The 14081-nt window shown below is 38.0% G+C and overlaps 1 protein-coding gene across 7 annotated transcripts in view; it reads right to left on the bottom strand.

Moving 5' to 3' along the window:
* FER (FER tyrosine kinase) overlaps window positions 1-14081 on the bottom strand; it is a 478023-nt gene that overhangs the window by 151682 nt on the left and 312260 nt on the right. For all 7 annotated transcript variants that reach the window (XM_060143370.1, XM_060143371.1, XM_060143367.1 and 4 more), the window contains 2 exons: window positions 7694-7750; window positions 42-157 (listed from right to left, as the gene is read on the bottom strand). In XM_060143370.1, the coding sequence (XP_059999353.1) occupies window positions 42-157; window positions 7694-7750 (173 nt within the window). The remainder of the gene's footprint in view (window positions 1-41; window positions 158-7693; window positions 7751-14081) is intronic.

Genomic DNA, 14081 nt, shown 5'->3' with positions numbered 1-14081 from the left:
TATATTATAAATACATATTTACATTACTTTAGAGAACTTACTTGGCTTCTTGTAAAAATTTTATTTTCAGTTCCTGAGGAAGATCTTCTTTACACGTTTTAACAGCAACAGCAGTTTTATCCTTTAATATGCCCTTAAATACTTCACCAAAATTTCCCTGAAAATACAAATATATTTATTGTTTAGAGTGTAAGACAGCCACGTAAACCTTTGCAAAATACAAGGAAAGCATGTAATGATGAGTTTTGAGTTCATCAAAGTACTCTGTTAGCTTTATTCAGAGTTTTAAGTGGAAATAAAGACTGGGAATGTTGCTCTTACCAATTAACTTTAAATACACTACCCAACATAGCAACCATTTGAGGGACTGAGGCTTGTGGAGAACTGAAAAGGAAACGGGAAAAAACTGAAATAGAATAAAAGGAAAAACTAATGCTGTCAGAAGTACCTAAGTTTCACTCCATCTAGTTCCCTTCACCCCCTTAGCTCTAAGTTTTATCAGGTTGGCGTTTAAAAATAAAGCCAAGTTTGTGACCACCTAGAGGCGGGGGATAGGGAGGGTGGGAGGGAGACGCAGGAGGGAGGGGATATGGGGATATATGTATATGTATAGCTGACTCACTTTGTTATACAGCAGAAACTAACACACCATTGTAAAGCAATTATACTCCAATAAAGATGTTAAAATAAACAAACAAACAAACAAATAAAACAAGCCAAGATTCTGTGAGGTGACTGGTGGTACTGATCCACACAGCCAGATGTCACTTGGATGAGAGTGTGAGAGAGTAAGACACTAGATGAGAGGCAACAGAACCAAGGCAGATGAAGGACTGTCAACAGCCACTGCTGCAGGCTGTCAGTCCCTAAAAGATACCAAGGAAAACGAGGTGCTTGCCCAAATGCCAGTGTCACTCATCTCTGCTACTGCTCATTTCTATCAAATGTCTGAACTCCTAACCTTACTCTATGGCTAGAACATATTTTGATTTAAAATGCCTTATTTCCAGTTTGAAGTCACTTTTATTATAGTTATGAAACAAAAGAATACAGAGAAGATCTATAAAGCTAACACAACAGCTATTTTGGAGTATTCTCTTCAAGTCTTTCTATGTATGCATATGTATTTTTTACATAGCTATAATTATAATGTGCAAGCACTGTATTATAATTAGCTTTAATTCTGTCATTGTTGAGTAACAAGTAACTAAACTAGAGGTCTGATAATCAATGAGTTTGAGTTCTAAGTTCAATGTAACTCTTAACCTATGATCCAAGGTGTATAAATTTTACATGTTACTAATCATTTAAATTTACTAATAGGTATTTTAATAAATTTATTTATTAAAGAATTACTATTTGCTTAATTTAATTAACACTTATTTTACTTAATATTTTAAGTATACTTGAATATTTAAATAATGAATAGTATTATTAAATCTAATATTCAACTCTTAAATATTCATTCAAAACGATGATTGATCACCCTTACATGAAAAGTAAACATACAATAACTTCAACACAATGCACATTCATCACAAACTAGAAAAAGAAAAATTTGAGCTTTATATCCTTCCCTGTTATTCAAGGCTTTTTTCCTTCCCACAATTATCACATCATTTAGAGCTGAGAGAAGGTATTAGTACACACAATTACTGCTGGGCCTCTGTTTATCTGAATGATTCTGAAGCACTTAAAATTTACCTTGTCTGAAACTTAACATTTTATTCACTAGAAGACATTTCCTGACTAAATTACCTTTTCATTTTCCTAGGGCCATTACTCTCTACAAGCATTCAGATTCTTCCTATGGAACACTTTTGTCTTCCTCCTAGCACCTCAGACAGCCTACTCTGATTCAAGATCTCATTTTTCTCACCTGAACTGATCTCATCCTTAGTCCCTCACCCTCTTCGGCCCCTTAATCTCTCCAACACAGAACTTTGATTATACCACTGCCTTATTTAATATCTATCCTTCCATTACCATTCCTTTCTCAGCCTCTGTCTAGCCATCTTAGCCTCTGACTGCTACATGTGTCCTAAATTCAAATACTTAGTGATCCCAAAAGGTGTGCCATGCCTTCTGTACATTTTCCCCTCACCTCCAATCAGAGAACATGCTAACTAATCTTTAAATTCATTTCTATGCCACCTCCTTCATGAAGACTTTCTTGATCTTCCAAAAATTATACATCTTGTTCCTGAACACTTATCATCCCATTGCCCCTTTGTACCTTTCTAATGCTTTCTGTCCTATGTAACTGTTCTTGGCACATACAAGGCATTTGAAACTTGTAAACATTCATTTAACAATCATTACTCAGAAGACTTCAATTCTGTTAACAGTGGTCAAGGGAGGAATCTCCAAACACTGCACAAACAACTCTGCTTCACAGACCACCTCTTCTCCATCCAAACAGGTCAGGAAAAAGCCTACGACATCCATTGCTCCCTACCATGTAACAGGCACGGCTTCATCTCTGCTACTGGCTTTAAGTCCATGAGGCTAAATTTCATTATGACTCTTGTGTATGTTTCTGTTGGTCCTCACAGAAGATCCTGGTGGTCCTCATTTCTCCCTCTCTAATTCTCATTAGGTTCTGCAGACTCCTCGTCAACCTGTTATCTCCAACTATTTCCCTTCTGTCCCCAACCTCCAGTTGCCTTCTGGAACTTGTGGTCCATCATCAAAATTTTATCTCTATCTATTCTTTGGTCCTTCTCTTCACCTTCTTGTTCTAACAGAAACCTGGCTCTCACTTGAGAACACTCAAATGGTGGGTGAGCTTCCTGTGCCTTCTAAAACTGTGATGACCCCACCCGCACCCCCAACACACACACCATGCTTCTCCCACCGCCTGAGAGATGGAATACAGGATTCATTGAGCTCCTTGTCACTGCTTTCAAAACATTTTCCCTTCTGTTTTCCTAAAAACCCCTAGCTTTGAAACTTTATTATTTGATTATATACCCACTACCCCTTACTGTTGCTAGCAGCTACTGCATTTGAAAATATTTTCCCTCATTTGCTGACAATTTGAGCTCCTGGATCACTGTACCCAGTGTTACTCTTGTCTTAAAACTTGGAAATTTCAAAAGACACTTAAAGATCCTTCCAACACTTCAAAACTCTGTTATGTGACCATCTCTCTCCCAGTGATCCATGTTCCAACCTATTTTCTATGATCATACCTTAAACTTTGCCATCACCAATAATGCAACTCCTCTGTAACACCTACATCATTCATCCCATCTTCTGGCTGGCTTCTATTTTTCTAGCTTACTTCCTCTAGTATTCGGACTCAAAATCCTTTGACCCTATAGGAACCTCCAAATCTTTAGACCCTATTACTTTTTATTGTCCATAACCCCCTAACAGCCTTGCTTTCTTCCTTATTCAGCTTAAATTCCATGCTCAATAATTATAACAACTGTTTACTATATACTCTCAACTTCTCTGTTCCTTTTCATCTGTAGAACTCCCTTATCAAATCCACAACCCAGATTAAATGCAACACGGCCTACTCTGTTCCTATGCAGCTAAATGTGGCTGGAGAAAATCCACAATGATGTTGACTAGTTTCACTTTAAATTCATGAACACAAACCTCTAGGGGGGTCTTAATACTGCTCAATAATTATATTACAATTCCCTAGACCATTCACACTCTCATTCTTCTAATTAACTATTCTCCCCCCCTTGACTCTCCTCTTAAAGCTCCCATACCTTCCCCACACCCTCATTCTTAGTTAACAATCTTGCTTAATTTATTGAGAAAACTGAAGCAATATAAAGAGAACTTCCAGACTCTCAGTCCCACATTTACCCTCCTACCAATCTTCCTTGCTGTTATAAAAAATGAACTACTGTGCTGCTATTAAATTCAATGCTCCATTGTAAATTAAATTCCATCCCCTCTTACCTAATTGATGATATTATTTCAGGAATTCTCATCTCCTTCCAAAATCTTGAATTTTTCACTGCATATTGCTAACTGCAAACCAGCATGCTGCCTCTCTCAGATTAACCAACACACAAATCATTTCTTCTGAAACTACCATCACATGTAGTTTGCTACACGACGTAGCAAAACTTCAAAGAGTTACATCCTTGCTATCTCTAATTCCTTTCCTCCTATTCTCCCTTAAATATATTTCAGTTTGGCTTTCACGTAAAGCATTCTAAAGAAAGCGCTCAGCCAAGTCACTAGGGATCTCTTCACTGTTAAAGTCAATGGTTCTCAGTCATCATCTCATTTGACCTCTCAGCAGCACTTGCCACCACTGATCACTGTCTCCTCCTTCATATACTTTCTTCTCTTGGCTTCTAAGGCATCCTATCTCCTGGTTTCCTGCCTTCCAGGAGATTGCTCTTTCTCAACCTCAATCATCTTGCTTCTCATCTCTCCAGCCTCTTGATTTTGATGTGACCAGGGTTCAATCTCTCTCTTCTCTTCTCTATCTAGACTCACTCCATTGCTGAACTCATCTAAATAAATCAGCAAATAAGTGACAACTACCAAATTTGTACTTTTGATCCACACCTCTTTTCCAAACTCCAGACTTAATACCCAACCATTTTCCCAACATCTCCACTTAGAAGCCTAACAGACAAACCTTAATATTTACATCCCAAACTCCTAATCTCGTTCCCCCCAAACCTGCTACACCTATGCCAACTGCCCTCTTTGTCCCATGCCCCGCATAGAGCATCAGGATATTTAGGTAGTTCAACCTTAAAAACAAATCCAAACTCACCACTTCTCACCACTTCCACTGCCATCCCCTCTGATCCAGCAACCATCAACTTTAGTTAGGTAAGTACAATAGCTTCCTAACCTTCCAACTCAGCCTATTCTCAACACAGTAGCCAGAGTGGACTCTGTAGAAAGTAAGATCATGCCACTCCTCTACTCAAAATCATCCTCTAGCTTACCTTTCCACACACATTTAAAGCCAAAGTATTGATAATTACGCTGATCTACATGGCGCTACACGATCTATACTCTCATCACCTCACTGACTTGCTGCCCTATCCTATTCTTCCTTGCTTACTGGGTTACAGGCAAACGGTCTCTCCTGCTCATCAAATGTAATTTGCGTTGGTACTCCCTCTGCCTAAAACCACATGGCTAAATTGCTCCTCCCTAGGTTTTCATTGGAAAGAAACAATCTTAATAAGGCTTACCTGGATTCCCCCATTAAAAATTGCAAGTCCAATCAATAGCACTCCTAAATTCCTTATATTTTCACAGGATTTTAGCACCCTTTAACATTATGAAGTTTACTTATTTATTAAGTTTATTGTTTTTCGGTCTTTCCCTGCTAGATAGAATATGAGCTTCATTAAGGGCAAGGATATTTGTCTACTTGGTTCACGGATGTATCCCAGGAACCTAGAAGAGTACCTGGCACAGAGAAGGCATTCAGTAAATATTTGAGGAATGAATATTTTTCTTTTTCTTTTTTTTTTTTTTTTGCGGTACGCGGGCGTCTCACTGTTGTGGCCTCTCCCGTTGCGGAGCACAGGTTCCGGACGCGCAGGCTCAGCGGCCATGGCTCACGGGCCTAGCCGCTCCGCGGCATGTGGGATCCTCCCGGACTGGGGCACGAACCCGTGTCCCCTGCATCGGCAGGCGGACTCTCAACCACTGCGCCACCAGGGAAGCCCAGGAATGAATATTTTTGAATACCAATTATATATCAAGTACAGTCTATAGAAATACAGTGCTCAAAAAAAGAGCTCCCATCTCAACCTTATACTACTACTAAATTCCAAAGTACATAAGAACCATGGCTAATTATTTTTCTCATGCATTTTCATGCAGTATACTATAAATATTCAGAATAGGTAATGAAAATATTAAATGACATTTTCAACTCAAATATATTTGCTGAAATTAAGCTATATAGTGTCTCTAAAGTTGAAGTGTTTTATTAAAAATGATAAAATTTATTAAAGCTGATATCATGCTACTGCCTTGTCATTGAAAACAATTATTCTTTGAAATAACCTTACTGAGGACCCAACGGCTAAAATTCCTCCTAATATGTGAAATACCATGTATCACATATTAAACAAAGATAATTGAAACATTTCTCTTTAACTGAAAGTATTTTTTCCTTAGAACTGAAAAATCTGCTCTTCTCAACACACTATTTTCAGTAACTGGTTTAATTTTAGGGCTTCCCTGATAGCGCAGTGGTTGAGAGTCCACCTGCCGATGCAGGGGACATGGGTTCGTGCCCCGGTCCGGGAAGATCGCACATGCCGCAGGACGGCTGGGCCCGTGAGCCATGGCCGCTGAGCCTGCGCGTCCGGAGCCTGTGCTCCGCAACGGGAGAGGCCACGACAGTGAGAGGCCCGCGTACCGCAAAATAAATAAATAAATTTATAGCTTATTATTTAATTGTATTTTCATGGAAATTAATTTACTTTCTTTGTAATAATTTTTAGCCCAATCACTGCTACTGAGTTACCTAAAGTAATGAAAAAGAAGAAATATTTCCTTAAGAATTATGGCCATATCACAGAGGAAATAAACACACCAGCTTCTGTTGTAGCTTGAAATTCTTTAGAATTTACTTACTAAATAAGTATTAGCAGTCAATAGAAACTGTTTTCCAATAGCAATTTAATGGTTCTATTTGGAAAAGATATTTTAAAATAATAAGAATCCTGCAAAGTAGATTGTTTCAACAGGGATTTACTTTCTCAACACATATCAGGACTAAAACATAGGGGAAATTTGTCAATTCATCAAGTTTACATTTAAATCAAAAAAGTAATGAATAATCATTTATTTCTTTACTTGAAACGCTGAGCCTTAAATTCTAGTACTGATCACTCAGAAATGTATGAGTGATAGTTTTCCCTAGCTATCTGGATTTTATACTATTTTTTATATTGCATTATGAACCTCAATTCAATTCAAACATCATTAATTAAGTCATCGACAAAGAAGTTAATATTTATCTATTGGAACTCAGTTATAAACAAATAACAAATTTTCAAATAGTCCATTTGATTATTAAATGTCTGCCATCATTATTAGTTATAATATACTTTCATAAGGCCAGTGAGTTAGAAGAAACTCCCAACCACGTTGGAAGAAAGAGACTTTCATCATATATAGCTGCCTCCTCTGACCACTAACAGAGCTAGCTACAAAATGGATATATTGAAACATGTGCCTTGTCCATATAATTTTCAGATTGAAATAACATGTCCCATGTTGTCACATACCGTGATTCTATATACAATTCTGAAATCCCAAAGAGCAGTACTGCATTTTCTCTGAACTATCATGTATAACCAGAAACAAACAGAATAAGACTATTAAGTATTTAAACTTTTATTACATCACAGTTTCTTTTCAAATCTCAGCTCACTAGTTTTGGCTTTACTACACTGTAATAAAATTTTTGTGGCTTTTAGTTCTTTCAGAGGAAAATATACAAAATAATATTCTTAAAAGTCAAGATAATTCTTAAACTTTTCAAAGATTTTCACACTTCTATTTCACTGAACATCACAGTATTTGTAACAGATATGGCACTGTGTTCTTCTAGGTTCATGGGGGAATGTGCCTTGCTGTGTGCTGGAATATAAGAAAGGCTTTGAAGAAAATGAATCTGTAGAGTTCACAATCACTATCAAGATTTGGTTTTTCAGCTCAGTGGATTACATACCTTGCCCAGTAATTCTCCCAATGTGACATCTTCATGATTGAGAACCCATTTCTTATCCTGTGGCAAAGAAAAAGAACAGTTTTTTAGCCCAAGCAAGAATGCAGTTCCTGGGCTTCCCTGGTGGTGCAGTGGTTGAGAGTCCGCCTGCTGATGCAGGGGACACGGGTTCGTGCCCCGGTCTGGGAAGATCCCACATGCAGCAGAGTGGCTAGGCCCGTGAGCCATGGCTGCTGAGCCTGCGCGTCCGGAGCCCGTGCTCCGCAACGGGAGAGGCCACAACAGTGAGAGGCCCGCGTACCGAAAAAAAAGAATGCAGTTCCTGTAAGATGCATTTGAGGCAGTGGCAAATAGACCTAAGAGATATTGCATTCAGACCATTCAATAATCAGCACACTAAGAAGCTGTAACCTCAAGAGGTTATAAAACAGATTTAAGAAATGTTACCACACAATAGAACTTTAAGCTCTACATTATAGCAAACTTCTATCAGAATTCTCAGCCTTCAAAATGATAGTATGCCTGTAACTAGAACACAGCATGCACTCTCCTCCCACCATAAAGCTTAGGCTATGCTATTATTTGTCATTTCAAAAATGTTGTGTCATAAGTACATGAGGGAATCTCATTTTGCAATGTAAAATTTCCAATCTTCACTTGATCATAGAGAATTATTTTATACCCAAACTACATTACTAAGAGCTAATTTTTCCACAACTGGTCATGAATTATAGCTGTCTATTGCACTGCATATAGTCCCACATCTCTCCCAAGTAATTTCCTGTAGTATAATAAAACAACAAACATCAATTACAGTATCACAAGGTACACAAGATCAGTGATGCAAACATGCCATTATAAAAGAACATCCCATTATGTGATCTCAAGAGCTAATCAGTACTTAGGGAATATTTTATCATCTAAAAAGTCACAGGGCTTCCCTGGTGGCACAGTGGTTGAGAGTCCGCCTGCCAATGCAGGGGACACGGGTTCGTGACCCGGTCCGGGAAGATCCCACATGCCGCGGAACGGCTGGGCCCGTGAGCCATGGCTGCTGAGCCTGCGCGTCTGGAGCCTGTGCTCCACAACGGGAGAAGCCACAACAGTGAGAGGCACGTGTACCGCAAAAAAAATAAAAATAAAAAAAAAATAAAAAGTCTCAGCTATGAGAGCACACAGTACTGTAATGTTAGAAAGACATATTAGATTTAAAACAAAAAAAGGAAAAATGAATGAAGTGGGGTGGGGGGAGAAAGGAGAGAAGGAAAATTAGGGGATGGAGCAAAGAGAGAAAGAAGAAAAGAAAATCCTGGAATGATATATTTTATTCTTGATTTTTAAAAAATTTAATGTTAAAGTATAGTATTTCCCCATTACACAGACTGAAATATAATTATGAGCTATAGAATGAATTGTAACAAGTAATCAAACACCTTGAAGTAAGAATCCACCCTAACTATGGCTTAAAAATGTCCTGGACAGCCAGCTGAAGTACTTTACCTTCTGAAACACCATGTGACAAACACTCAACCACCACACTCTGATTGTTCAACAAGGGAAACAGTAATGATTTTTAAAAACAAGTTTACATGTATAATCCTTAGGGGTTCAGAATAGCCTCCCCAAGATGTGCTACTTTAGCATGTGGATTATTTTGAGCTAAAGGCAAATAAGACCCTGTGGCCTCAAGGCAAAGCTTTACTTCTCCCTTAAAGAATTTAAATTGGGGGCCTTACCCATAATAAGAGGTATTACCAGAAATAAGTTTTTATGACCTATCTGTATGACAGGGCAAATATCCAATTACTAAACATCTGCTCTTCCTATTTGTGAATTACCCTCCTTCTCTCTGAAGTCTCATGCCCCTATCCCATCCCTTAGCTCAGGATGGCATATATACCTCATTTTACATTTCTAATTCAACTTCTCATGCGTGTGGGGTTCCTGTATGTACAAAATTAGATCCGATATTCTCTTGTTAATATGTCTCATGTCAATTTAATTATTAGACCAGCCAGAAGAACCTAGAAGGGTAGAGGAAGTTTTCTTTCTCCATGACAAGTCTTTCAACCTAAATAAAAAGCCAGAACTATAAAGGTCCTGAAAAAGAAATTAGCAGAATATCTTCATTACCAAGTATGTAAAGAAAGATTTCTTAGACAGGACACAAAAAGCACATAAAAGAAACTGGAATTCATCAAAATTAAAAACATTTGTTCCTCCAAAGGCTCTTTTGAAAAAATGAAAGTCCAACTACAATCTGGGAGAACATTCTTGCAATACGTATATTTGACAAATAATTTGTATGTAAAACATATAGAGAATGCATACCTCAAAAACAAGGTAACAAACAACCCAATTTTAGGAAATTGGGTAGAATACTTAACAAAAGAGGATGGACAAATAGACAATAAGTACATTACGAGATGTTTAACATCACTAGTCAGTGACACACAAATACAAACCAAAATAAGATGCCACTTCATACCATTAGAATGAACTGCCAAAAACAGAAATATAGATAATTGGAACAGGATAGAAAGACCACAGATAAACCCACGCACATATGGTCACCTTATCTTTGATAAAGGAGGCAAGAATATATAGTGGAGAAAAGACAGCCTCTTCAATAAGTGGTGCTGGGAAAACTGGACAGCTACATGTAAAAGTATGAAATTAGAACACTCCCTAACACCATACACAAAAATAAGCTCAAAATGGAGTAAAGACCTAAATGTAAGGCCAGACACTATCAAACTCTTAGAGGAAAAAATAGGCAGAACACTCTATGACATAAATCACAGCAAGATCCTTTTTGACCCACCTCCTAGAGAAATGGAAATAAAAACAAAAATAAACAAATGGGACCTAATGAAACTTCAAAGCTTTTGCACAGCAAAGGAAACCATAAACAAGACCAAAAGACAACCCTCAGAATGGGAGAAAATATTTGCAAATGAAGCAACTGACAAAGGATTAATCTCCAAAATTTACAAGCAGCTCAATAACAAAAAAACAAACAACCCAATCCAAAAATGGGCAGAAGACGTAAATAGACATTTCTCCAAAGAAGATATACAGATTGCCAACAAACACATGAAAGAATGCTCAACATCATTGATCATTAGAGAAATGCAAATCAAAACTACAATGAGGTATCACCTCAAACCAGTCAGAATGGCCATCATCAAAAAAATCTACAAACAATAAATGCTGGAGAGGGTGTGGAGAAAAGGGAACACTCTTGCAATGTTAGTGGGAATGTAAAATGATACAGCCACTATGGAGAACAGTATGGAGGTTCCTTAAAAAACTAAAAATAGAACTACAATACAACCCAGCAATCCCACTACTGGGCATATACCCTGAGAAAACCATAATTCAAAAAAAGTCATGTACCAAAATGTTCATTGCAGCTCTATTTACAATAGCCAGGACATGGAAGCAACCTAAGTGTCCATCAACAGATGAATGGATAAAGAAGATGTGGCACATATATACAATGGAATATTACTCAGCCATAAAAAGAAACAAAATTGAGTTATTTTCAGTGAGGTGGATGGACCTACAGTCTGTCATACAGAGTGAAGTAAGTCAGAAAGAGAAAAACAAATACTGTATGCTAACACATATATATGGAATCTAAGAAAAAAAGAAAAAAAAGGTCATGAAGAACCTAGGGGCCAGATGAGAATAAAGACACAGACCTACTAGAGCATGGACTTGAGGATATGGGGGGGGAAGTGTAAGCTGCGATGAAATGAGAGAGTGGCATGGACATATATACACTACCAAACGTAAAATAGATAGCTAGTGGGAAGTAGCCGCATAGCACAGGAATATCAGCTAGGTGGTTTTTGACCACCTAGAGGGGTGGGAGGGAGATGCAAGAGGGAAGAGATATGGGAACATATGTATATGTATAACTGATTCATTTTGTTATAAAGCAGAAACTAACACACCATTGTAAAGCAATTATACTCCAATAAAGATGTTAAAAAAAAAAAGAATTAAGTGCCTTCTATTTACAATATCCAAGACATGGAACCAAACTAAATGCCCATGGACAGATGAATGGATAAAGATGTGGTATATATATACAATGGAATATTACTCAGCCATAAAAGGAATGAAATAATGCCTTTTGCAGCAACATGGATAAACCTAGAGATTATCATACTAAGTGAAGTAAGTCAGACAGGGCATGAGAAATATCATATGATATCACTTATATATGGAATCTAAAAAAAACGATACAAACGAACTTTACAAAAACAGAAAGAGACTCACAGACAGAGAACAAACTAATGGTTACCAAAGGGGAAAGGGGGTGGGGAAGGATAAATTAGGAGTTTGGAATTAGCAAACACAAATTACTATATATAAAATAGATGGGGCTTCCCTGGTGGCTCGGTGGTTAAGAATCCACTTGCTAATGCAGGGGACATGGGTTCGAGCCCTGTTCCGGGAAGATCCCACATGCTGTGGAGCAACTAAGCCCATGTGCCACAACCACTGAGCCGGCGCTCCAGAGCCCATGTGCCACAACTCCCGAAGCCTGGGCACCTAGAGCCTGTGCTCTGCAACAAGAAGCCTGTGCACCGCAAGGAATAGTAGCCCCCGATAGCCGCAACTAGAGAAAGCCTGCACACAGCAACAAAGACCCAATGCAGCCAAAAATAAATAAATAAATAAAATAATAAAATAGATAAACAAAAAGTTCCTAGTGTGTAGTACAGGGAACTATATTCAGTATCTTGTAAAAAAAAAAAAAACTATAATGGAAAAGAATCTAAAAGTTTATATATATATATATACACGCACACACATATATATGCTGAATAACTTTGCTGCATACAAGAAACTAACACTGTAAATCAATTATATTTCAATTAAAAAAAAAGGTGCCTTGAAGAGCCTGTGTCTGGGATGTCTCTCAGATCCTTTATGCTTGTTTACAGTTGGTGACAGGATGAGATATTGAAAGGACCCCTAACTCTTGCAATTTAAATAATGACCATGGTGTTACCTGGGGGAAAGATGAGGGGCGCTATTGTCAGGGTAGAGGTGTAAGGGGAGAAATGGGGTATTAAAAGCGATGTGGAATGCTTACTACTGCCAGAATGGCTAGGGGTCACTCCTGATTTGAAGTCACAAAAATAACCTTTCCACTGATTAGTCCGGGAGAAGACAAGGCTGGGAAGAGGACTAACTGCATAACCAAAAACCCTAAAATTGAAGAGGAGTCAGTTAAGAATAAGGTTGCTCTTAATCTGTTTTAGCTAAAATGGAGATCACAGAGAAGGAGCCTGGAGCCTCAGAATTTAGACTTGTGACTCCATCTGTAAGAGGGAGGGACAAAATACCCAAAGGGGATTCAGTGGCAATTTGATAACTGCAATTTTGTAGAAATGTGGATAGAGGGGCAAACTCCAAACTGTCAACTTGGAAAAAGGCAGTAGCACTTAACACATGCTCTGAAGAGGGGAACTACCCAACTCCTCCCTTAGACAATAAACGAAATACTCCTACTGAGGCTGCTGAGTGATTGAGATAGACAAGCAACTTTAGTTACATGATGATACTAAAGCTTCACCAAACACTATGCCTCTGGCTCAGGCAATGATGGATATGGTAACAAAAGGAGGTCCAACTCTTACATAAATTTATGTCAAGGGAACAAAAAGCAAACAAGGAGAGACTACATCAGAAGATAATTCAAAGGTAAGGTTAGGGAATAGGGACATTAAGTAACATGGAGTTTGGAGAATGGAGAGTTGCCAAAGGAGCCTGGATCCTTGTCTTCCCCACCATCTTTATTGACCTCTCTTCTTCTCCCCGTTACTCCAAAGCAAAGTCACACTCAGAAGCGTTGCCAGAAAGAGCTGCAGCTCACTCCTTAACAACTGTCCCAGACCTGGTATCTCCTACAGAGATTACACCACATATTCTTGGCTTTATCTTTACTCTTTTTTCTACAGAGGAGCAAGGAGATTTGTACAACCTTCTTGAATCTGGAGAAGGAACAGAAAGAATCGAGGCAGACTGCCTCCAAGAAACAGGAATGGTAGCATCTTCCCTGGTTTCAGATTAACTGAACGAAAATAAAAGTTGTACTAAAGTGTAAGTCAACAGAAGTAAAACAGACATAAAAATATGCATTAAAACCATAATGAATAGAGTTGACAGTTTTACTGTTTCATCTGCTTGCTAGTGATTTGTGACCATATAGGAATATCCCCAAACCTATGTTCAAAACTAATGATTAAATTTGTCTGAAGTTGAAGCTACAAAAAACTTGATTTAGACTCTTCAAATGTTCTTGACATTAGGACTCTACTCCTTAATTCATGAATATTAACACATCATTACTATGGTGAAAGAAACATAT

Source organism: Lagenorhynchus albirostris, chromosome 3 (assembly GCF_949774975.1).
Source record: "Lagenorhynchus albirostris chromosome 3, mLagAlb1.1, whole genome shotgun sequence".
NCBI lineage: Eukaryota > Metazoa > Chordata > Mammalia > Artiodactyla > Delphinidae > Lagenorhynchus > Lagenorhynchus albirostris.
Note: the sequence above shows the minus strand (reverse complement) of the source record. Positions and strands in the feature narration are given on the sequence as shown.